The sequence below is a fragment of the Cebus imitator genome, unplaced genomic scaffold (assembly GCF_001604975.1).
Source record: "Cebus imitator isolate Cc_AM_T3 unplaced genomic scaffold, Cebus_imitator-1.0 Scaffold326, whole genome shotgun sequence".
NCBI classification, from domain to species: Eukaryota; Metazoa; Chordata; class Mammalia; order Primates; family Cebidae; genus Cebus; species Cebus imitator.
The window spans coordinates 1,894,294-1,920,372 of NW_016107641.1; the positions used below are offsets into that span (position 1 = coordinate 1,894,294).

The following is a 26,079-nucleotide window of genomic DNA, read 5'->3' on the forward strand; positions in this document are numbered from 1 at the left end:
CCCACCCTGACTCCCTGCTATACCACAGTTGCTCCTCCTCCGAGCAGACTGTCATCCCCAGCAAGGCCGGGCTGCTGCCCCAGTCCAACTTCAGTGATTTCTAGTCTCCTTTCCCATAACCTGGAGTGCATTAAGGAATACACTTCAGTGTGACTCAACTTATAAATGAATAATAACAATAATTAATTAATCAATCAATCTCTGGGGGCTTGAGCCTCTTTCCCACACTGAAGCCCTTTTACAGTCTTTTACAGTCACGTAATGAACTTCTGCAGACAGGGCAACCTACAGGGGCTCCAGCAAAACGACCCTGCGAGGCAGTGTTCGTCAATGCCTTGAGGAGGCCTCTGAACTGCACAGGGGCCCTTGTCTTGTCCCAGCATCCACTAAAAGGTTCCTGAGCCAAGTCCTCAATGCCCTCCTCCTGGAAGTTTCCAGAAGGTTTCCATTTGCACATTGGCCAAAGTGGAAGGTTGAAGAGCGCAGACTCCACCCAGCCCTGCAGCCTCAGGGCTGAGAGGAACAAAGAGAGGTCCTGAGCTTTAAGGTCTTTCTTTTAACTCCTCTAAATTTATTTGGGTATTTAAACAAACAGAAACTACATCATGCATCATTACTTTTTGCCTTTGTACAACAAAACTAAGTACTCAATATCTCTGCAGAGGTTTGGTGCTCATTTTTCTTTCCTTTCTTTCAGTAACATCAGGCAGACTTTTCGATATGATCCAGTTTTGCACAGTCACTAGAGTGTCGCATCATGAATTATTAAATCACTGCTTCGTGGTAATACATAATTTCTTATCAATTATTCATGCTAATGTGTGTGTAGTTTACTTAATTGTGTTATTGACGATCAAAAGTAATTTCCTGAAAGTCCTCAAGGACACAAAATTTAATCAGCGTAACTACTTTTCAGATGCAATGCTGTTAAGTATTCTTAATTTGCTCAACAGTTCACTTATTTATGTACCTTTCTGGAGGAAATACGAGTTTAATCAAACAATTAGATTGAAGAGTTAGTGTACATAAGGGCTTGAGCTTACATCCTTCAACCAAACATTCGTAATTACAGGGAAACGGAAGCAACTTTGCCACTTTTTGGCAAATCGTTTCATCTTTATACTCAACAAGCAAAATACAGCAGGAGGAAGGATTTGATTTTTTTCTTTAAAGGAGACAGTGTGTTTTATCAAATGCTTCATGGTGATCATAGGCGAGGCACAATACACTCAGGAGTATTATTTGAGGGTCATGGGGTGGGGGAAGGTAAAAAGGGGACAGGAAATCTAAAGGTAGAACCTTTTGATGGTAATAGCTGAAAACAAAATAACCATCATGAAAGCAATAACTGTCTACATGGAAACACTGTCAGCAAAAGCCACCAAAGACTGCAAACTTTCAGGTGCCGGGCACCCCTGCCAGAAAGTGGCAGAGCTTATGCTATTGCACGTTCCCCTTGGACCTCCTCCACGTCACCATCCACACCAGAGAAAACAGCCACACTAGACCAAAACAGAAATCGCAGTGAAATTTGGCCCTTTGGAGCTAATGCTCTCCACACCATGAGAACGCTGTCTTCCCCGTGCTCCATCTCTGCACATAGGCCGTTCGTGTCTCCTTTCCTACATTCTCCCCACGAGTAAAAAACACCACTGAAGAGCCTCCTCTACAAGCCAGGCATCTGGAGAAAGGTAGTTCATCTGTGTGCGTAATTATTTCAGAGGCATTCCTGAAGGGCTTCTTCCCTCTCCAAGGGCCCTCAGGCCCTCCTGAACCAGAGAGCTGCTTTTCAGTTGCTCAACTTTTCACCAACCCACAGGTCTATTTGGGAGAGAGGACAGGCCTGCAGATGAGTGCTTCAGATATGGGGGCCACACCCACAGTGTCAAGACAGCAGCCTCCAATTCATGGAGTAGGTGGCCTGGGTGATTAGCCAGATGTGCCAGTGAGATCTCCTGGGTCAGAGCCGCCTTGGGCCTCTAGGACAGGCTGTGTCCTGTTGGCCCCTCCCTACCCTACATCTTCTCACTTTCTAACCAAGGCCACAACCAATATTCTCCAACAAGAGAAAGGGCATTGCTGCTTGTCTTGGTCCAGGGGAGCAAGAGTCAGCTGGCGCTCCACCAGTTCCCCAGGTCTTAAACAATGTAAGGGGACAGGCCCTTTTCTTATCATGAAACTTCAGCCCATGCCACAGTTTCTGGGGTTGACAAGACCTTCAAAGGCGGTCCAGGGAGGAAACAGGAAGGGAGACAGATAAGGAATCTACCTCCCTCCAAGACTCTGGGCCTGGATGGAAACCCCAGGGAGGCTCCTCATAGAGGGGGCTCCTCATAGAGGGGGCTCTGCTGCCACCAAATGCCATTGGGATCTATTGCCAAAGAAGCCAGGGCAACACAGCCCCACTGGTGGGACTCCAGAGGGACCCTCCAGGTGCCAAGGGAGCTATGAAGCTCATTGCCCATCCTGGGTCCATGCAGAGGCCCTGAGGCCACAGGCTTCTCCTTGCTATTTGGAGAGTTTTCTGTAGGGGCTGAGGCTGGGAGAAGCAGGAAGGGGGTAGGGCACGCTGGGTGGGGCACTGTGGACCCTCATACACTCTTCTCTGCCTCGATCTGTTCCTTGGTGGGAGAGGTCTTGTCCTGGCTGCCATCTGGGGGCGCCGGCTTGGCAGCAGGGCCAGGGCTGCTGCTGGTGGAAGGCAGGAGGTTGGCCGACTGCAGGACGGCTTCTGAGTGCTCACGGGCCTTCATGCGCAGGGCAGCCACGCTGGCCGTGCGGTTACTCTGGCAGCCATAGGTGGGAAGGAAGGAGAGTCCCATGGGGTCTGGGACGCAGCAAGAACACAGTGGGCCCCCTGGAAAAAGGAAAAACAACAGGATCCCATCACTGTCCACTTTCTGCCTCTCAGGGCTGGGTGATGTGGGGAACAGTCTGAGTTCTGAAGGACAGAAAGATTGATTCCCTCTGGTGCCAGATACTAAAGAGAGAAGAACAAGTGCTCAGAACCTCAAAGACACACAACTAAGGGGCCTAGTTAATAGTTCAAAGGATTGTGAGAGCATCAGGGACACCTGGCCAGTCCTGGCTTCCTTGCCAAGCAGCTGTGTGGCCTTAGGCCAATATCTTGGCTTCTCTAAGCCTCAGTCTCTACATCTGTAAAATGGGGTAATACCTACATCACAGGATCATAAGGAGGACCCCATGAAGTCCTCCCACACTCCTAAACTGTGTCAAGGCACCCCTAAGAACTCACTGGGGCACTGCAGGGATATCTTAAATGGAGGGAAACCCAGCCAGCCACATGTGTCAGGTGCTGGGCAAGCTGCTGACTGCAGGCGGTTCCCAGCTTCACCACGAGATCCTGCTGCATTCCTGTCAAGAATGTAATCGCTTTGTGAACCTGGATTTTCCAAGCACCACACAAAATTCCACACTGGAATATAAAATGTGTGGCGAAGTCTAATAAGATTCCAAGATTAGAGATGCTATACAAAGCTTATAAGGCACATAAGCCCCTTAGAAAAGAATTTTAAAATGAAAGCAGTCAGATACAGTGGCTCACACCTATAATTGCTACAGTTTGGGAGACTGAGGTAGGAGGATCTCTTGAGCACAGGAGTTCAAGAACAGCGTGAACATAGCGAGATCCTATCACTACAAAATAAAAATAAAAAGTTAACCAGGCATAGTAGTATGTGCCAATAGTCCTAGCTATTCAGGAGGCTGAGGCAGGAGGATCACTTGAACCCAGGAGTTCAAAGGTGCAGTGAGCTGTGATTGCACCACTGCACTCCAGCATGGGCAACAGAGTAAGACCCTGACTCTAAAAAGTAATGATTAAAAAAACATTATTTTGTTTTCAGCTTACAAGTATTATTTTTCAAATGGCTACTAAGTTGTCAGGGCATACTTAGTGAGCTGCTTGGACCTAACCATTGAATGAACAGAACTTTAACTGTTAAATATTGCTAATGGCCCAGAGGTGTCATGAACGGAGGTTTGAGAACCTCAGAGGGAATCAACTTGGAAATTGCTTAGTATAGGTCCAAGCCCAGGTCAGTCCTTCTCACCCACGTGTTGCCTCTTGGCTGGTAATAATGGAAAACATGGAGATGGAATTTCTGAAGTGGTCCCAGCCAGGGCTGAGGTACGTCCGCACCAAGGTCAGCACCAAGGTCAGCACCAAGGTCAGCACCCTTGTGTCCCAGCTCCCCTGTAGTCCTGGACAACTCCACAGGCTGCAAGTGAGATTTGAGCTGTTGTCCTGCCTTTCTGAGCATGCTCTGGAGTCTTTCCTCGAGTCACCAAGAGGCAGTAGTTGTGAGACAAATCCTGTGCTCACTGGGGCCTGAAGGCCACCAAGACCCAACGCCACTTCTAGAGATCAGCCTCAGGGGCAGCTGCAGCTACACCAGCTTTTCCAGCAGCTGAGACGTCCCCACCCTCCTTTCCTTAAACAGGCTTCCTAGTGCCAAAGCCAGGCACCTTCTGCTCCCCTCAGCCACATTCAAAAATCCTCCTCTTCCTTGCCAAGCCTGCTGAGAGGCAAAGGGAAGCTCACCTTTACCACTTGCTGCTCCTCTCCTCATATTATGGCCACCCTGAAGGTAGGCATGGCTCATGTCCCCCTCCGGGTAAGGAAACTGAGGCCCATATTTGCACAGTTTATTGTAGAGATGGGGTCAGAACCTCCTGGTGGCCTTTCCTGCTCCTGTGTTGTTAACAGGAGGTTTAAATGCAGCTTCACCTCTTACCTAGAGTTTGACTGAGGGGCTGATCCAGTAGGCAGCAGATACCAAGACAAGTGTGAGGCAGCACACGTGCAGAGTGTGCAAGGGAGCTCTGAGACTGGCCCCACTGCCCTGCAGGCCCGCTGGCCTCTGGCCTGTCATGCATTTGGTCAAACCCCGGGGCCTGGCTGCTCCACTTCTTCTAGGGGCTCTTATACAGGCATAGCCACACCCTTACTCCAGTCACCCGGAAACTCTCATGAGGAATGGCAGTTTTTGCTGGGAACAATGCTTGCTATGAGCCTCAGGCCTTCCTAGGACCCACCCCCACAGGGCCTTTTCTCCCTTCCAAGTCTCCCTGCCCCAGGATGCTTGCTGGTGAGGAGCGCCTAAGGTATGAAGATACCAAGTTCTTAAGAATGGTGGTCCCCCTTGGAGCAGGTATGCTATAGATTTGTATTTTCCTCTCTGTGTCTATATAGAATTTTCCTTGTTTTTCTACAATGAAAACCAATTTCTTTTAAGCTTAGAAACATAATGTTAATTTTAAATGAATTTTAATAAGAAGGAAGGCTGAAGACAGACCCAGCAGGCCCATCTGAGAGCAGAGATTGGCTGGCGCTACAGGCTCTTGGGGACCTGGAAGAGGCCACCATCCTCAGGCTTAGCCCTGGGTAGCCAGCCCTGGATCAGGCCAGATGAGAAAGGTGGGCTCAATCCCTCTCAGGCTGGTATTAACCCCAGCAAGGGACTCCAATGTAAGCATCAATGGTGACTTAAATGCTCTGTGACTCAGTGGCAAATCCAGTCATGTGGCAGACATAGAAGTGACAGAGCCTCCTTCCCCTGGAGTCGCAGCTACAAGTCATACCTGCAGTGGCCCCTAAGAAAGCCACCCATAACTATACTCCTGGCCCTCAAAACGCAAACTTAGAAGTTAAGAGGAGTAAGTTAACTCACAGAATCAAAGCTACAGCAAATAGTCTATGTGTGCGTAACTCATCCCTATGTACACACACACACACACACACACACACACACACACACACACATACACACAAACACAGCATTGGATTAATGGGAAACTGAGGACTAGGTGAAGCCAAGGACCCTGTGGTTAAAAACCATAAGGACTGTACATACCATAGAATATGACTCAGCCTCAAAAGGAAGGGAATTCTGACACTTGCTCCAACAGGGGTGAACCTTGAAGACATTACATTAGTGAAATAAGCCAGTCACAAAAAGAACAAATCCTGCAGGAGTCCTCTTCTGTGAGGTTCCCAGAGTACTCAAATTCCCAGAGACAGAAGTAGAATGACACAGACCTGGGGTGGGGCAGGAGAAGTGGGATTTGTTGACAGGTCAGAGCTTCAGTTTTGCAAGATGAAGAGTTCAGGAGATGGGCTGCACAACAGCAGGAATGTGCTTAACATGACTGAGTCTTACACTTAAAAATGGTTACGATGGTAAATTTTGTGTTATGTGTATTTTACCACGATTAAAAAGAAAATAAGATCGTTCTTTTAAAAAAGTATACTGGCCAGAGGGGAGTTGAGGGCAAAGTGGCCCAGGAAGATGAAGTGCACACAGGGCAGCAGGGACTGTTTTTATGGATCCTGCAGTGATCAAGAATCTCCAAAGCCCCTCAGGCCACCAAACACTCACCCAGCCACACCCAGCCTCACATCCATGGGGCTGGCACCTTCAACCCACCGTACCCGCTGGGCCTTTTCCTAAGGAAGGTTCGCAGGGTTTTCACAAGTCCCTCCAGCTCCTGCCCAGTGGTGGGTGTGTGGGGGAGTTCCTCAGCAGGCAGCTGGCCCTGATAGGTGCACAGTGACCAACAAGAGCCTTGGGGCTGAGTGCAGTGGCTCACGCCCGTAATACCAACACTTTGGAAGACCGAGGTGGGTGGATCACCTGAGGTCAGGAGTTCGAGACCAGCCTGACCAATATGGTGAAACCCTGTTCCTACTAAAAATATAAAAATTAGCCGGGTGTGGTGGTATGCGCCTGTAGTCTCAGCTACTTGGGAGGCTGAGACAGGAGAATTGCTTGAACCTGGGAGGAGGAGGTTGCGGTAAGCCAAGATCGCTCCACTACACTCCAGTCTGGGTGAAAGAGTAAGACTCTGTCTCAAAAAAAAAAAAAAAAAAAAAAAAAAAAAAAAAAAAAAAAAAAAAAAAAAAAAAAAAAAAAAAAAAAAAAAAAAAAATCCTTGGGCACACAAAGCCATGGCTCCCTTTCCTTGTCTGCACCCCAAGCCTGGACTGCAGTGAAAGCATCCATCAAAGAGGGTGGATGCCTACAGGTGGACGCACAAACATGGGAAGAGTCACACCCAGGAATGTGGCAAATGAAACCTGGCCTTCTGAACGGAGGTCCTCAGAGGCTGCCAAAGAGGCTTCCCCAGGCCCTGCTGAGACGTGAGTGAGAACTGGGAAGATGTGTGGATCTAGGACAGAGGCCTGGGCAAGACTGAGAGAGGCCATCTGTGTAAGAGACAAGATTAAAAGCAAACGGGACAAATCTAGCGAGATGGTTAAGAAGGAAAAGTATAAAGTCTGTGATCTGCATCCAAAGATCCAACTGCACAAAGAAGACATGGCTCAGCAATCGAGCATGTGGTCAATACGACTGCACAGTAACGTCACTGCCACCCCACAGGGTTGTGGGTATCCTTAACAGAGGCAGAACTTGCAAGAAAAGGGAGGGTAAAGTCCTTCTCTCTTGTGTGACGGTCGCACTCTGCCTTATGTCTCCCATCAACAGATGCCTCTGTCATCACTCTAAAGAGAAAAGCAGTGGTGGGGACAGACACTACAGTGATCTGGGCACATATACATGTTAAATTGTCCAACAACCAGTATCTTCCTTGAATTCTATTCTTCCTTGAATTCTATAGCCATTTTTTGCAAAGGAGAAAAAATGATTTTCACAAGTGGGATTCTTCAAAAACTGCCCCTTGATTTCTCAGTGATCTGACAGTACCAATATGCTGCCTGCACAAACAATTTCATGGACCCTGAATACTGAGAACTTGAAATAACACGATGGAGCTTCTGGGGTTCCCAGGGTGACTCATTAGTAAATAGTTACTGAGTGAAAACCCAGACCCAAAGCTCATGCACTTTGGCCATGAAAAGTGTGCTCAAGCAGAGGCAGAGAATGGTGGGTCACACCTGTAATCCCAGCACTTTGGGAGGCTGAGGTGGGTGGATCGCTTGAGCCTAGGAGTTTGAGACCACCCTGGGCAACACAGCAAAACCCTGTCTCTACAAAATATACAAAAAAAATTAGCCAGGCATGGTGGCAGGCACCTATGATCCCAGCACTTTGGGAGGCTGAGGCAGACGGATCACCTGAGGTCAGGAGTTCAAGATCGGCCGGACCAATATGGTATAACCCCGTCTCTACTAAAAACGCAAAAATTAGCCAGGTGTGGTGGTGTGCACCTGTAATCCCAGCTGCTCCGGAGGCTGAGGCAGGAGAATTGTTTGAACCCAGGAGGCTGAGGTTGCAGTGAGCCAAGATCGTGCCACTGCACTCCAGCCTGGGCAGCAGAGGAAGACTTCATCTTGAAAAACAAATAAATAAAAAGCCAGGTGCAGTGGCACTCAGCTGTAGTCCCAGGTACTAGGGAGGCTGAGGTGGGAGGATCGTTTGAGCCCAAGAGGCGGAGTTACAGTGAGCTGAGGTCTTGCCACGGCGCTCCAGCCTGGATGATAGACTAAGACCCTGTTTTGAAAAAAAAAAAAAAAAGAAAAGAAAAAGAAGAAGAAGAAAAGAAGTGTGCTCATGACCCTCACCAAATACTTAAATATTCTCCTATGCACAAAGTGCATTTCTAACGTAAGTTGTCTGATTTCCAAGACTGCCACAAACTAAAAACAAATATGGCCACTAGTGGTAGACACATAGGTTGTTAATACAGAGAAAAGAGACAAAATTTTGTAAAACAGCCCAAAACATTCAAAATTTGCATACAGGCATTTGCATAGAGGCAAGCAGAGCAGTGTCCTAGGATGGCCCGAAGCCATCATAGCTGCAACTGTGATCACATGACATGATGTTTGACAGGGCTTTGAAAACTGCACCAAGCCTGTGACTGCTAGTCATGGAGCCACTGAATTGGCCATGAGAGGAGCTAGTCACCCGTCTTTATTACATCATAAGGTGACAAACACACTTAGAAAAGATCTACCCCCAAACCAAGTCATCATTATGGAAATCCTATCAACGAGTGACAATAGGAAGTCTCTGGGGCCAGAAAGGCCGGTGCAGTTGGGCAGGGCAGAAGAAGGCAATCAGAACAAGAACGTGGTCAGAAGAAATCTGACCCGTGGCCCCACTGTTAACCAGACATGGGACCCACCTTCATCTTCCCAAGCTTCAGCTTTTGCACCTTAACACACAAACTTCGGGGATAAATTCTATAAAGCACCTGGTATTTAATCCTCAAACCATTATTTCCACAACCCCATACAAATTAACGGACAATTCTAAGTCATAATTCACAGCTCATTCCAATTTCCAGTTCATTTCTATGACCAGCTGAAGAACCCAAGTGGTCCTGAGTATCTTCCAGAGGATACCACAATGGGCACAGGACCTACAACGGTGCACACGCACACACACGTAACACTACACATATGCAAATAGCGTGTACGTGGTGACAGTGCTCACTGGCGCTGTGTACCCACCCTGCCTTCAGCACAAGCCCACACTTTTTCACAGTATTTGTTCCTTGGTGAAATCTTCTCATCTGGCCAAAAAGTAGAGTAATTTATTCTGCCAAGAGAATTTTGAAGAGTAAGCCAAACTTTCAAAACCTCCCCTTAATTACTTGATTGCTAGACATGGGGCTCTAGAAAGAAGTGGCAGATTTTTTTTTTGTAATTTATCAAAAAGCTATCAAGTGCTCGCTTCGGCAGCACAAACACTAAAATTTGAACAATAAAGAAAATATTAGCAAATAATATTATTTAAAGATAAAAAATTTCTAAGCTATTATGAATGGGCTAAACATTAAGTTAGCTACTAAGGAAATCACTTTCTTCAACAAAAATACCATGAATCAACCAATGACCCAATAATAGGGAACTGGCTGAATAAGTTATATTCATACAGAACACACTGCAACTACGACAAAAATATATTAAAGGCGGATACTTAGTACCATGAAAAAAGATACTAATGAAATAGGACAGTTAAAAAACAGGTGAATGAACAGTAAAAAAACAATGTCATCAGTTAGTTAACATATATTCATTCTGGAATATGTACTCGAATGTATAATACATACACGTGCAATAGACTAAACGTTGATGTGCCCCCACCCCAAAATTCATATGTTGAAATTCAAGGTGACAGCATTGGGAGGTGGGGCCTTTGGAAGATGATTAAGTCATGAGCACTGAGATCTCAGGGACTAATGTCCTTTCATAAGAGACTCCAGAGAGTTGCCCTGAATCTTCCTCTTCTGCCATATGAGAATCCAGCCAGAAGACCCCCTCTATGAATCCAGTGCCTTCACAAGGCACTGAGTCTGCCAGCACCTTGATCTTGGGCTTCCCAGACTCCAGAGTTGTGGGAAACAAATTTCCATTGTTTATAAGCCCCCAGGTTTATGGCATTTAGTAATAGCAGCCCAAATGGACTAAGATGTTCCATATCCAAGTATAGTAACACACGTACATGCATGTAGTACACATATGTATATGTGTAGCCATAGACCACATCAATCTAGCATCATAGCTGTATGTATACAAATATAAATTTATTTAGAAATAGAAAAATTTTAAATTTAAATTCTTAATTTAAACTTTTTAATTTATAAGTTATTAAATATATGTTTATTGGAGATATATATATTCATAAATGACATTTTTAAATGTTCCAATACCAAAATACTCACAGTGGCTTGTTCTGGGTGTTGAGGTTATGAATTTTTTTATTTTTGTTTTATTGTATGTTTTGCTCTTTCTAAACTGACAGGTATTGCTGTCATAGAAAGGGTGTCCTCCTTGGGGTTTGTGATTTCCTGTCTCCTCTCACTCGGATGATGGCGATAGATGTTATCCTTTAGCACAGAGTCCCACACAGGTTGCTAAGGAATAAAGACCCCGTGTCTTCACCACCCAGAGAAGACTCCATGATGGCTAATGGCCTCCGTCTGCACTCAGGGTATTGACAGCAAACATGGGGCTGAGAGCCAGCCATGAGATTCACCAGCAACTTTCTATTTATCTATCTTCCCTCCCCTTTGTATGGACCGAAGTCGGTGAGTCCCTTCCTGCCCACCCCACCCCATGAACCCTCTAAAAGGCCATGACTCCCTCCCTCCCCCCGGCAGACTTGTGCCATCACAAAAATCTATGCAAGAGTCCTCTGGTCCTTAAATGCAGACTGAGAACACACTACTGCCTCCTGGACACTAAATTAAAACACACAATTTGATTTCCATTAAGTTAAAGCAAATTCCGCTGAATTGATCTAATCAGCCTCCATTCCTATATGACATCATGCTTTAAAGGTTTGGCCTGAATATAAATACTTAATGTAATAAATACAGTCTGAAATATTTGATCTCCTTGACAGTTTAATTGATCTACTACCAAGACTGACAGGAAAAATTAAGTTAGCTCTGTCTCATCTCTGCCAGCAGCACATTTTCATCATAAAGGTATGTGGACTCCAATGCTGGTGACAAGGAGAGTGCTCACACACGGATTTCCTGTTGAATGTTCAGGTTAGTTTAACAGAGCTGAACGGGAAATGAATGCATGGATTTATGAGACATCTAATGCAAACACCATATTTATTTCTTTTCACCGTATGGTAAAATAAATGAACTAATAAACGTTTTGTGAGTCACAACATCAGTTCCTTATAGTTCACATGGAGAGTTTAAATGGTAATGCCTACAATATTTAAGCATATCTTTAGTTGCTGTGTTTAAGTACAGTCACCAATAATCAAACAAACAACAAGACCAAATTCATGCCTTGGACACATGGTCTTCTACTAATGGAACTCCTGAAGTACTTTCTCCTGCTCTTGCTTTATGTTTATTTCTTGTCTTTTCATCATGAGCTGTGTTTGTTTTTGCACATAGCTTACCTAACAAACTTGATGTATGTGCCATCCTGATCCACTCTCACAACCCTGATTGCAGAACAAAACTGTCCCATTTTGGTAAAGTAAACACTCGGTGAATATTTGGTGAAGGGAGAAAAGGAGGGAGAATCTTTTTTAAACAACTTGGCATATTTTAGTTCCTCAAAATTGCCATCTCCCAGGTTCTAAGCTTCCTCAATACCCCTCAGAAAGAAAAACTGTATTCTTAACAAAGTTACCCAATCTGATTAATGCCAAAATCCTTGGGCTAATTTGGAAGAGTTTTTGGTGGAATCAACTCGAAACCTCACCCTTCCCCTGATTTCACCTATTATGTGTAAGGCCTCTGTCTCAACAATTACTTATTCATTCAGCAAACACTCATTGATGGGGATCAACTCAGCCAACCAGCCCAACCAGAGCCTTGTGCTGTGATATAGTCTCAGGGACAGTGCACGTGTTCTATTTCTGCTTGGATGTCTTTGCAGGGTCAAACAAATAATCACAGCAACTCCAAGATCCAAGGACCCCCAGCACAGCCAGAGCAGCCACAGGGACGCATGTTCCTGGCAGTCAGATGCCAATTCACACAACCCTCCCTCCTTCCAGTGGCAGCCAGAGCTCCACACGAGCAGGCTGCTTCTCCTGCTGCCTCTGGCATCAGCCAGAGCCTTCTGCTCAGCTCTGTGCACTCCAGGGCCCCATTGATTAACAGGAAGGGCAAACCCATCAGCACCCATAGGAAATGGCTTCTGGAAAGTGAGTTGCAGTTTTTCTAGCCAGAAGATGACAGAAGGTGCCTGTCAAAGGAGCAGCATCAATACAGGGTGTAGGGGGCTGGAAGGTGGCACATCCGGGTCCCTGAATTGTTGTGCCTCTGACCTTCACGTTATGTGACCTTAAACAGCTCTATCTCTTATTCAGGCCTCAGTTTCCCTCACTACATTCTGTGGAAGCAGTGGTAGCATGTTCATCAAGGAGATTCCTTACAAATCTTAAGTGTTGGGTTCTCCACCTGTCTTCCTGACATCATCTAGGCATGGAGAGCCAGGGTTGACCCAGCCACTTTCCCCATGAGGAACGACCACTTCTGTCCATTGAGTCCTCTGCTCCCCAAATACCTGTATCCTCAGAAACAAGCCACAGGACCTGGGATACTGTGTTGCTTTCCTGGAGCCCTATGTGCTGCCCACACATCATGAACCCCAGTCACCTTGCCCTGGGTACTGGGAGACTCTCCCATGGGAGAGTAAATGCTTGTAGGAAGCAGAAACCTCTGCCTCAGTGATCCAAACTTAAGCCCTATTCAAATCCCAAGTGACTCCTTAGCCTCAACATCATGACTCTAACAAAAATTACCAGGACTTAAGAGGATTTGGATGTGCCAGATACATGGACATCATTAGGTATGGCCATTACAGTCCTTGCTTCACAAGTGAGGAGCCTGGCATCCACCCCAAGGTGACCCAGTGTCAAGAGGGAGGCAGCACTGCCAGGCTCCTTCCCCGTGTTCATGTTTCTCTCTGCCTGGGGGACCCTCACCCACTGCACAGCTCAGGCATCTCCTCTGGAAAGACTTCTTTCTATGTAGAAAGTTCCTCTTTCCTTTGGGCTTCCCCACAATTTGTACGCCTTTGCTTGCTTCTGTGAGAGTTCATGTCTGTCACCTGAGCTAGGATTCTTGGTGGATCTGTCTGTCTCTTCAAGCCCACCCCTCAGCCCACCAGACCCTTCAGGTAGGGATGAGTCTAATTAATTGCTAGATGCTCAGCCTATGATTCAAAGTCTGGCAATAGTTGCTCAGTGGGTGCTGAATGAAAAACAGGAGAGGCTTAAGATCTCTGGAGTCCAGCAGTGGCCAGCAGTGCAGAGCCAGGGCCAATATCTTTGGAGTCTCCTAAGAGAGGACCTTCTCCAAGGCCCAGAGCAGCACATTCTTTCCTTCTTTTCCCAAACTGCATTACATTCTACTCTGCACCAGACTCTGTGCTCAGGCAAAAGTAGGTAGAAGGATCCAGAGGTGAGTTGGATATGATTAGTCCTCTTAAAGTGTAAATAGTCACAATTGGAAGTATGGGTGGTCAAAAACAAACACTCCAACTCATGGCAGGGGCCAGCATAACCTTGATACCTGTGGCAGTTAGTGTCTGCAGCCAGTCTTCAATGGACCACACCTCCCAGTACTCATACCCATGTGCAGTCCCCTCTGCCTGAGTCTGGGAGGGCCCAGCAATTGGTTTTAATCAGTAGATGCGGCAACAGTGACACTGTACCCATTCTGGGTGTGAGCCTTAAAAAGGCCTGACATTCTCTGCTTTTACACTCTTGGTACCCAATCACCATTCAGTCCTACCTCAAGCTAATCATAGGAGAGACCATGTGGAGAAAGAGAGAGAGGTTCCAGCCTCCCAGCATCTCTGTCAAAGCCCCAGACACCTAAGTAATGCCATCTTATATACACCAGTCCCAGCTGCCATCTGACTGCAACCTCACAGGAGATCTTAAGGAAAAGCAGCAGAAGAACTGCCCAGCTGAGCCCAGCCAGTCCTCAGAATAATGAGAGATAACATGACAGTTGCTATTTTATACTAACTTTTGGGGCAAACACAGTTAAGTAAGACCAAGCCAAAACCTGGAATGGAGATTATAAGAAAAAAAAAAATCACAGGCCAATCTCCTCATGATCATAGCTGCAAACACCCTAAAGAAAACATTAGCAAACCAAATTCAGTAATACGCAAAAAGGATAGCCTGTCATATCTAATTTGGGTCTGTTTCAGGAAGGTGCAGTTGTTTTAACATTCAAAAAACGAATCAATGTAATTAATCCTACTAATATATGGAGAAAGAAAAATCATGCAGTGAGCTCAACAGCTGCAGAAGTGGTGAAATTCAACGTTCATTAATATTAGTGATTTTTAAAACAATAATCAAGATAAAATTCTTAGAAAACCAGGACAAGAAGAAAATATCTTTACTTGAAAAACAGTAACTAAAAAAAAAAGGCAGCAAACACAACTGTGAAACCCTGAGAGCTTCCTCATGAGATCAATAAAGCAACAGCAGGTCACACACACTGTGTATTGTATGATTCCATTCATATGAGATGTCCACAGTCTACAGAAACAGAGGGCAGAGACAGGGTTGCCCTGGGCTGTGCAAAATGGAGAAAGTGGAGAGTGACTGATGATTACAGAGCAGTGAAAATGTCCTAAAATTGACTGTAGTGATGGTGAACACTCAAATGATCAATGTACTAAAAGTTATTGAATTGTACACTTTAATGGATGAATTGTATGGAACGGAATTTATGTCTCAATAAACCTTTAAAAAATTAGAATAAGACCAGATGCCTGTTTTCACCACTTCTATTCAATACTGTACTAAAGGTTCTAGTCAGCACAGTCAGAAAGTAAAAGAAATTGAAAAGAATAAATTTGTAAAAGAATAGACAAACTGTCTTTATAGACATGCTTGTGTGTATACACTATCATAAAGAATCTATGACTAAACCTAATTGCAAGAAATCTTGCAAACAAAAGCTGAGCCAAAAAAAATCCAAAATTGGAAATGCTATAAATCTAAAACTTTTGTCTGCCAACATGACACCCAGATAAAATGTTCATTGGAGTGTTTCAGATTTAGGATTTTCAGATTCGGGATGCTCAGCCACTAAGTAAAATGCAAACATTCTAAAATCAAAACAAACATCCAAAATCAGAAACTTCTGGTCCAAGCACTGTGGATAAGGGACACTAACCTGTACAGTGTTTCAGAATGCCTACTTCAGTGGTAAAGCTATGTCATCGTAAAAGTCAACAGAGTGGTGTATTTAGTGGGGAGGACACCACTCCCCACTAAACAAGGCGCTTGTAGTTGGGAGTGTGGGGTACAAGCAAGATAACTTGGGGGCTTGACACCATTAATGAAGTCATAGGTGCATGCTTCATGCATTTTTCTAATAAATATTCTATTTTACAATAAAACATTATAAAAATTATTTTTAAATTTTTTTAAGCATCATGACTTTTTTTAAATCACAACACAAAGGAAAGCATCATTAAAGAAGAAGAGGGGAAAGATGTTTTCGGGGGTCCTCAGAGGAGGAAGAGGTCATTTCTGACTCTGAGGTCAGCCTTTGTGGACAAATGCTATTGCCAATGCAGCTGTCAGAAGCTGGACACTTTGGCCTGGCCTGGAAGCCCAAGGGCAAAGGCCAAAGCAAAGCAAAACATTCTTGGCTGACGCAGGGGCCTTGCCCTTAGGAAGACCATGGCCAGACCTCTGCTTGCACTCTCTCTCCCTGCACATCCCTCCCTTCATCCTCAAACACTCAGTGCAGGACCAGGACTGCTGCTCAGTTGCTCGCATCTAGTGAGTGCCACTGTATGCCTGCACCACGCGGGGCACGTGACCTATAGCAGCTCCTTCAGTTCTCACTGCATCCAGGGCCTTTGCAAGGAAGATGGGGCCAGACTCCAGTCTGCCTGTCCCCAGACTTCTCCCAGCCCGGACCTTACCTACGACTGGCTAGAACCATGTCACCTCTCCAGAGGGTATGAGGAAGAAGGCAAGAAGCAGTCAGATCTTACTCCATTGTCCTGCCGCCATTCTCTGGCCTTGGGCCCTGACTCTAGGGAACCACACTGGGGACAGGGGTCCCCATCATGTCCACCTTGCCTGGCAGGCTGCCCCCTCCCATCTTGGAAGGTCAGCTGTGATGCCACTGCTCGGCAGGCAGCCCTACCTGGTGCTGGGGGGTGGCTGTGACTCCCGTGTTGTGAGCATGCAGTGAGTTATGAAAGCTCTCCCCTGGCAGCTGTAATTATGTTCCACCTCACACCCAGCTCTGTGAATCACAGGTTGGAGGCAGCCCAGCTAAGTGCACCGGGGAGAGCACCTCCTCCGTTGACTGTGGCTCTCCAGCCCCAGCGGCTCCCACCCAGCCTGTGGCCAGCACTTCCCAAGAACAAACCCAAGCGCCTCCCTGGCCATTAATAACCTCCTCTGCATTAATGAATTGTGAGTGCAATCCTGGCCACTAAGACAGCCTAAGAAAATTCTTTGTATTGGGACAGATTTTCTCTGGATGCTCATTATTGTCATGTTAATCCTCCCTGCACAGGAGTAGGGTCCTGCTCTCTTCTTATTTGAGAGTTTCCATAAAATAAAACACACCCACAGTGAGCCCAGCAAGTCTGCCTGGCCATCCCAGAGGACAAAGCACATCACTGCATGAAGCCCCAGGGAGCCCCGACCAGGAAATCCTACAAAGGACATCTCAACGTGGTCAAAAGTTGGAACAAAAAGGGTCATGAGGAAAGGGCAAATTTCAGTAGCATTAAAGGTCAGATAAATGGGAGAAGTTTTGGAGAAGAAGATACTTTATTGGGTCCTTTAAAAGTGAACGGGGTAGAGGGACTGCAGCTGGGCATGAGAATGGTGGACTCCGGTCAACAATAGTATTGGTGTTCAATGATAGTTAGTGATAGTGTCACCTCCCACGTGCTACACACTGTCCTGAGGGCCTCAAATGCTCTGGCTCGGGTTCTCCTCATTCAGCCTTACGAACTGAGTGCTATTAGGAACAAGATCCCCATTCTGCTGATGAACAAGCATTTCAGTGATTTACTCAAGATGTGCGTGGCTAGAAAATGGAATAACCACGGTTCACACCAGGCAGGTTCTTGCTGGAAACTAGCTGTGCTAGTCAGCTGCCTCAGAATTAAAGGAGAAAATCTCCGCTAGAGCCTGGTTTCTGATTACCAGGCTCTGTCCCTGGTGGGCAGCTTTCTGCCTTGAGGTGGCCTGTTGCCTCACTGCCTGATGAGGCAGCCCAATGGCCATCCAGGCCCCCACCCAGTAACCCATGTGGTAACAGCCTGCCACATCTGTACCCGTGGATGCTCCACCTGGCCACCTCACTGGAGAGTCCAGGACCTCTTGCCCAAAAAGGGCCGCTGTCTCCTACACTCCACCTCCAACCCCTGCCCGGCTCCCCCTGGCCCAAGCAGCCCTGTTGACCTTGGCAGCCACATCTTTCTCAAGCACGTGCTGCCCCGCACGCCCCAGAACCGACCCTGATGCCCTAGCATCCCCAGCACACCAGCCCCAGAGCAGTGGCTCAGCTGTCCCAACCCAACCCAACTGGCAGAACCTCAGAATCCCCAGCACAGGATGATGATGCGGTGGAGGTGCAGGGCACAGGCAGGTTTCTGCCCCAGCCCTCCTGCTGTGGCAGTTCTGAAGTATGGGGATTTACAAGGACAGTGGTCATCTCCAGCCTGACCATGACTTCCCCTGACCTCTAGCTGCCCTGGGTCCCAAACCCCTGCCCTCAGCAAGGATTTCCAAAGCATGAAGATGAATCTGTCTCATTTTCTAAGAAAATCACAATCCAGGGTTTTGTGCCTCCGGCTCCTCTATGTGTCACAGCTCAGAAAAGTGGCAAAAGATCTTCTCCCCTTCCCATTTCCTGAGCCATTCTCCCCACTCAGTGATCTAAAGAGTAAAAAGTGTGATCTAGATGCCCCGTGGAGTATTTCACAGGCATTCCCCTTGGGTAAGGAAGGAGTCCCCGAGATGTTCTGGGCATGTCACTGAGCTGCCAGGCCCAGCCTGTCCACCCCACTCATGTGGGAGGCAGGTGTGGCAATGGCCCTGCAGTGCTGTGCTCTGGAGGCCAGTGTTGGGGGGGCCCTGAGCACAAGCCTCTGCACTTAGAGCCCTTGACCTACCCCTGTCTGCCTTCCTACCTCTGGTGGTGCCCAGATTCCAAGTGTGCTCCCATTTTTACAGCACTTTCTAAGGCAAAGAATGTTTGGGCAAATGAATACCCATAAAACTACATTAAAGGACCTAAGAATTTCAAGGACCACTACTTAAAGGAACTCAGCAAACTCCACAGCCCCTAAGCCAGTCCAGGAACACTCCTGGAGGCTCTCTCAATATATGCAAGACTAGGACTTCACATCCACGACAATGATACCCAGAACCAGAAGACTAGGCCCCCAGTTCAGAGTCCTCTGATTTGTAGCCACACATAATGCTCTCGGCAGTGCTCCAATTGCTCGCTGGGAGGACAGGTCTTGCCCTGGGGCATTGGGAGCCCTGCATTGGCCTCATGTTCTAGCTGGGGGCTGGTGCAGCACAGAACATCCTTGGCTTGGATCCTCAATCACAGGGGAGCAGTACTCAGAGGGTATTTAGGGGTGGGCCTGAACCTCCATGGCCTACCCAGAGACATTTGCTGTTTTCCATCCAGGGCTATATGATCCCAGTAAGACCACAAAGCCTGGAGAAGGAGACTAGCACTGATTTGGGTCTGGGAGCTGAAAACAAGTTTGATTCATTTCTTCTGGGTGAGTTGCAGGCTGCCACGGGCTTGGAGAAGTGATTTCGATGTCTGAGCTGAAAGGGGCCTCAGGGCTCATCGCACATTGGTCCTCCTCTCTGGTCGTCCTGGGCAAGTCCAGTCCCTCCCTCAGTAGAATTTCAACTGTCCTCACTTGCTGGGGAGCAGCAAGGAGGGATGCCCAAGGCCTCTCATTGTCCCCAACCAGCCATGCTCATCCAGAAGAATGAATGAAAAAGTGGTATCTGGTAGTGCCAGATAGGGAGGGGAGGACACATTAGGAACTCGAACACAGCAGCCTCCATCCCAAGGGGGACACCTACCCAAATCAGTGATGTGTGACCAAGTGACTTCCCCTCCCCAAGCCTCGGTTTCTCATTTATAAAAGAGTTCAGTCAGGTGCCATCCAGCACCAGCGTGCATGCTGCTCCAGTCCCCTAGTTGGCTAGCAGTCCCTAGGAAGCAGTGTTTAGGCCCAAGAAAAAAGATAACTGGTTCAGCCAACAGCTCTGCCCAACCACCTTGGGGGATGCAGGAAGATGAGGGAGCCTGTGTCATAGCCCAGAGCTCCTCATACTGAGCTAGGACCTAAAAAATTGGGGTCATTCCTTGCCCAGGCCTAGAATGGGCTCTGTGCTTAATTTCTGCAGCCTGAGGAAACCTAAGAAAAGGAGACTGGGCTGCGAGGGTCAGAAAGCTGTGCTGGCTCCAAGCCAAGTAACACATGTTCCACCCTTACTCCATCTCTGGGCATTCTCCCATAGGCACCCAACACACCAGCCATTCTCCAGAGGGGTCTGCTTCTCCTCCTCATCCCTGGAACTCTTTGCATATGCTATTATCTACCCCCGGAATGCTGTTCCTCCTTCTTCCTGGACACTGTCTAGGCAGACTCTATCAAATTCTCCTGTCTCCAGAAACCACCTTTGCAACACGGATTGTCAATGTGTGTGTGTGTGTGTGTGTGTGTGTGTGTGTGTGTTTGTGTCCCACCTGCTGGAGAGGGGTCCCAGGGAGAAGTGAACCCTGGGGAGGTTAGAAGCTGATGGTGTTAGAGGCACATACCTCCTACCCAGGGCCCTGGGGCAGATACCTCCAAGGGCGAGGCAGTGCTGACCTGCTGATTCCAAGGCAGCCCCAGGGACTGGCAACTCAGAAGAGCTCACTTCCAGAGGTGTCCCACAATGGAGTCGGTACTTCTAGAATGCAAAGTTGCCGCAACCCACATAAGTGATCCCAGCTTTACCCACTGGTTGTACAACTACGAACCCCCTCTTCTTGTAATCCTGACCACACTTCCATGAGAATTAGAAGGGAGGTTGCCTGGTAGAGCACAGGAGAAGTTTCCATAATTGCTCAGTTGCCTCCCTTTCCGACATGACTTAGCTTGTTGAAGATTAAAAACGCACCACTCGGAGAGGCCAGGCAGGAGTGGGCCATGGACAGGGAAGATGTCAGGATGAGCCCAGGGAGGGGAGCTTTGCTAGGGGCAGGAGGCAGGTATGCAGAGAGAACTCAGAAAGCACAGATGGGAGGGGTGGATGGAGAGCCCCTTGCAACCCGGGGGGTGTCACAAAATGGCAGGGCTGCAGCAGGTCCAACCAAGGACTTACCAATTTGGCCCAAAGACTTGGAGGCAACATTTAACAGATGGAAGTTATTATGGACTGAATGCTTGTGTCCCTTCCAAAATTCGTAGGTTGAAATCTTGTGATGGCTTTCAGAGGCAGGGCCTTTGGGAGGACATCGCCTATAAGGGTGGAGCCCTCGTGAATGGGACACGTGCCCTCTTAAGAAGAGGCCTGAGAGGAGCTTGCTTCCTTTCCACAAGGAGAAGTCGTCAGTCTGCAGCCCCAGAAGAGGGCCCTCACAAGAACGCAACCCTGCAGACAACCTGATCGCAGACTTCCAGCCTCCAGCACTGTGAGACATAAACTTCTTCTGCACCTAAGCCACCCAGCATAGGGCACTGTGTCATAGCAGCCTAAACCAACTAAGACAGGAATACTTCGAATACAAAGACAAATCTCCAGCTTCTCTGGAAAATGCAGCAGTTCTGGCAATGCAGGCTCCACATTCCTATGCAGCCATGGTCATCTAGCTGAGCCACGGCCACCCCCTGCGTGAGCAAAGGCCCCTCAGCCCGCCTCTGTCCAACCCAACTCAGGGTGCCCCCAGCACGGCTCCTTGCATAGCTGCTTCTGGTGGTAGGGACATATGCCTTCTACCCAGGCCTCTCTCAGAAGTGGGAAAATGACAAACAGACCCAGAGGGCCTCCTGTTTCAAGAAAAGGGAACAAGAGTTCATTTGTAACTAGGGAAAAGGACAACACCTGCACACGCCCACTTCATGCCTCACCTGCCTGACCCTGGAAACACTGTGTGTCGCCCAGCCCCAAGCGCCCACCATCAGCCTGACTAGTCAGGAAGGGGAACTCACTGGCTGCCCCTGCAGGGCCCCTGCAGTGCACAAAGACACGTCCAAGTTTGGTGAGCACACTGTGATTCCTGCCACCTCCACAGGGCCCTGCGCCAGCCAAGATCCGGCAGCAAAGGCAGCAACAGGGGAAAGCCCATCTCCAGTGAGGCAGGCATGGGGCAGGCTCCAGGGGTCACAGAGAAAGGGCTTAGGAAAGGGGCAGAGGGGAGAGGAAGAGGGTGAACAGATGTGTGTGGCCACGTTCACTCAGGCTGGTTGATCCAGTTCAGCGCTACCCCCTCCTGTCCACACCAGCCTCTGTCCTGGGTTGGCACTGAGCTGTGAGCACCCCCAGGGTGTGGGAGCCACAAGCCCAGCTCTGTCTCCCTCTTGCGCACTGCCCTCAACCTCCCCATCCTCTTGGCTGCAGTCTAGCCCTCAAGCCCCCTTCAGCCACTGTAGGCCTCATCAGCTCAGCCTATCAGAGATGCCATGAGAATCACTGCCTACTAATGGGGCCAGAGTGGGGTGAACGACCTCAACTGTAAAAGAGAAGGTGACTCTCAGGAGCAGAGCTGGCCCTCACCAAAGCAGACAGGGCTGCATAGACATAGGATTGATTGCTCTTTTGCCAAGTCCATCCCCTTGGATGATGCCAGCATCCCACTGGTAGTCTCCTTCTGGGTCCCCTTTCTAATTGGCTGTCCCCACCCCTGTAGCCGCTGAGCAGCCCACTGTATCTTGTTACTATGTCCCAAGGTTGTTCTATGGGGTTGGAGAGTGGGGGGTTCTATGTGGTCCCCCGATCACCTGGACCCTAGAGCTGAAGGAAGTACCAGGAGCAGGTACTGAGCTAAGCCTTGTCCACTCACATCAGCCAACTGAGCTGGAGGATGCACCCAGCTGCCTGGACTACTCAGAAGCAGCCCCAGGCCAAAAGGGCTCCACCTCCTGCCATGGAATCTAACTCAGGATCCTGGCATCCAGGGCCATCAAGCTCTGGCCCCTGCTGGGCACCCTCACCCTATCTTTGGGCACTCTCCCATGGGTGCCCTCCTCATACCTGGAACTCTTTGCAGATACTGTTCCCTACACCCAGAATCCCTCCACTCCTTCCTGGAAACTATCTAGGGAGACTCCATCATATTCTCCTTCTGTCTCCAGATACCACCTTTGCAACACAGATTGCCACTCTGTGTGTGTGTGTGTATGTGTGTGTATGTGTATGTGTGTGTATGTGTATGTGTGTGTATGTGTGTGTGTGTATGTGTATATGTGTATGTGTGTGTGTATGTGCGTGTGTGTGTGTGTGTGTGTGTGTGTGTGTCCCACCTGTTGCAGAGGGACCCTCCTTGGGGGCAGGAAAATCCCAAGCCTCAGCATAGCAAACAGGGGACACCCTAAGGGTATGTCTCCTACTTCCTATTACCAGAAAAAAAGCCTACAGCCTGCATCTGTGTACCCACCTCCTAGGCCCCCTGTGACAGACCAGCCCCCTGACACTCACTCCCTCAGACCCAATCTGGGCCCAGCTTTGTTTCTGGCCAACATAGCTGTGCAGCCCAGCCACTGAAAAAATAGGCTTGGGGCCAGGATCTGAGAGACACTGGATGAGCCCATTCAGGTAAGGCTGCTCCAGAAATCCCAAGGGCCCACAGGGTCTCCTGTCTCTGAGTCTAACAAAACAACCCTAAAGATTTCCATCTTTCAGATGAGACAACAGCCACCAAGAGGAGAGCACATCCTGGAAAACCACAAATCCTAACTGCTCAGACCTCTGGCCTCAGGGGACCTGGGGAAGGCAAGTGGGCTGGCTGCACACATGGAGAGGGAGCTGGGAGCAGGGACGATTGCCCTGTCCAGGCCCCACCCATAAGCTGCAGGTTGGAACCTAACCTTGTTGGCAGGGAGTGGGAGGAAGCTGCAAACGTGGAAGGTCACGGTGGGGCAGGCTCCTCTAGGACCAGTCCTTTGTGGGTGGAATGATGATTAGAACATTCTCTCCATGCACAGGCTGCTTAGGAAGCAACTGAGATAGCACTGGACAGCACCAGTGGCCCCAGCTGTGACTGACAGGAGGAGAGGAAGCTGCACACACTCGTGCAAGGATGGCTGAGCAGAGACCCAGGTCGGTCACACAACCTCCACCACCCCACAAGTTCGCGCCCGCCAGCCCAGCCAAGCCCAAACTCACCTTTGAGGGAGGCCACATGGGACAAGGCCTGGGCGTAGGTGGCCGTGTTCAGGAGAGTCCCTGGCAAGCAGGAGGGGAAGAAAGGCCCTGCAGGACCCACTGTTCGCCCCAGGCTGGCAAAGGAAGGAGATCACGTTGAGTTCTCACCCTGTGTCTGCAGTGCTGCCCGTGGCCCACCAGCCTGGAGTCCCACAGCCTCACCTCTGCTGGGCCTCCAGTGCCTCCTTCTTGCTCCGGGCCTGGTCCCCAGGGGGCGGGGAGTTGATGTTTCTCACTGGAGGGGGCGTCACCTCCGCCATGGGCTCCTTGGCTCCTGGCTCCTGGTCCGAGGCCCCTCTCTCCGTCTTCCTCCATTTGGCCCTTCGGTTCTGGAACCAAACCTGAGTCCCCGAGGGAAACACACACCCAGTGAAAACCAGACAGGAGGAGGGACCCAGAACCCTGGACCTGGTGCCAGCACTCACGGCTCACCCTGCAGCCTCCTCTCCACACTATGCCCTCTGAACTACAGTGTCAGGCCCACAGAGGTCAGAAGATCCCTTAGGAGGTTAGAACAAGCACTTTTTAATGAACATTAAATAATAGGAAGTATCTGAATGCCCATAGTAACGGTAAAAGCGCTGTCTTGTGGAAATCATTAATGTTGAGTCACACGCAAGTTCATTTATTTGATGTGAAATGTATTTCCTACTGGAGTTGGAGGGTAATCAGCAAAGCAGCTTCTGAAACCTGACCCGAGGCTTCCTCATCACGAAGATTCACTCGCTCTTCCAGCAGCCCTGGGTATCTAGGTGTGTCTGGTCTGGCCTCTTATCTATGACATCATCTTGATACACATCATGACATATTCATGATCAGCAGCCCAGTGCACCCATTAGAAACACTGACTCTGGGCCAGGCATGGTGGCTCATCTCTTTTTGTAAAAACACCAAGGGTGTAGTGGTGCATGCCTGTAATCCCAGCTACTCAGGAGGCTGAGGCAGAGGAATCACTTGAACCCAGAAGGTGGAGGTTGCAGTGAGCCGAGATCATACCAGTGCACTGCAGCCTGGGCAACACAGTGAGACTCCATCACACACCCAAAAAAAGAAGGAGGAAAGAAGGAAGGAAGGAAATGGCGAGGGAGGGAGGGAGTGAGGGAAGGAACAAAGGAAGGAAGAAAGAAAGGAAGAAAGGAAAGGAAGGAAGGAAAGGAAAGGAAAGGAAAGGAAAGGAAAGGAAAGGAAAGGAAAGGAAAGGAAAGGAAAGGAAAGGAAGGAGGGAAGGAAAGAAAAAAGAAACACTGACTCTGGAGTCAGCTGTGGCTTAGAATTTGAGACCTCAGTAAATCTGGTTTAGTATCCACTGCATCCCTATGAGGTAAGTAGTCTTACATTTCCCATTTTACAGATGAGAAAATTAAGTACGGAGAGGTTAATTAACTTGCCTAAGGCCATCCAGGTGGTAAATGGCAGATCCACAGTTTGAAGCCTACTGGCTTGGCTGGGGACTGTGATTCAAACTGTTTGAGGCAATAACTGTGGCCACCCCACAAGCCTTGCTAGGAAGATTGACATGCCTGCAAAACACTGAGCACAGGGCCGGATGCATAGCCATCCATCACACAGTAGGCATGCGCTCATGTCTTCTCCATCATCCTCAGGTTACACAAAAACTGGTGATCCACCTTGACCTTAGCACCTTCCTAGAGGCAAGTGCAGGGCTCTCTAAGCCTTAGAAACCAAAACTGTATTTGCAGGACAGCCTCATGGAAGCCGGGCAACCCAGGTTCAAGGAGGTTCCAGAGGTCAGTGAAATCCTGCTGCAGTTTACTCCTTTCAGCAAAACCTCTTCCCTCCTCTCCTGGGAGATAATTCCTGGCTACAAAAAAAAAAAAAAAAAATGCTTGAGGAGACCTCCCATCAATTCCCCAGGGTATCCTCTCCTCCTGCCCTGGCTGCCGGCACACTGGCCCCAAAAGAAGCCTGGGTCCTTGAGACGGAGCCCTCTGCGGGGCTGGCCCACCTTATCTCTTAATTTTCATTCTCCTTTAACTGGGCTTCTTTCTTTCTTTTCTAATTTAGTTGGCTTTTAATTGCACATATCAGCAATCATTGAATAATGATTTTATCTATATTCTAAATTTAGGGCAGTTAAATGCAAAGCAAAATGCAGACACTTTCTTGCGTCTTAATTGAATGAAGGTCACAGCTATAACAACATTTAATTGAGCTATTTTTCATTATCATATTTTAATGACTTTGCACTGACAGTTCG

At 48.3% G+C, this 26,079-nt stretch overlaps 1 protein-coding gene across 1 annotated transcript in view; it reads right to left on the reverse strand.

Moving 5' to 3' along the window:
- Window positions 1-550: 550 nt before the first annotated feature.
- Window positions 551-26,079, reverse strand: part of DRGX (dorsal root ganglia homeobox) — a 32,947-nt gene continuing 7,418 nt past the window's right edge. The window contains exons 4-6 of the mRNA XM_017504717.2: window positions 24,024-24,202; window positions 23,823-23,935; window positions 551-2,857 (exon numbers count right to left, since the gene is read on the reverse strand). Of these exons, the coding sequence (XP_017360206.1) occupies window positions 2,592-2,857; window positions 23,823-23,935; window positions 24,024-24,202 (558 nt within the window). The 3' untranslated portion in view covers window positions 551-2,591. The remainder of the gene's footprint in view (window positions 2,858-23,822; window positions 23,936-24,023; window positions 24,203-26,079) is intronic.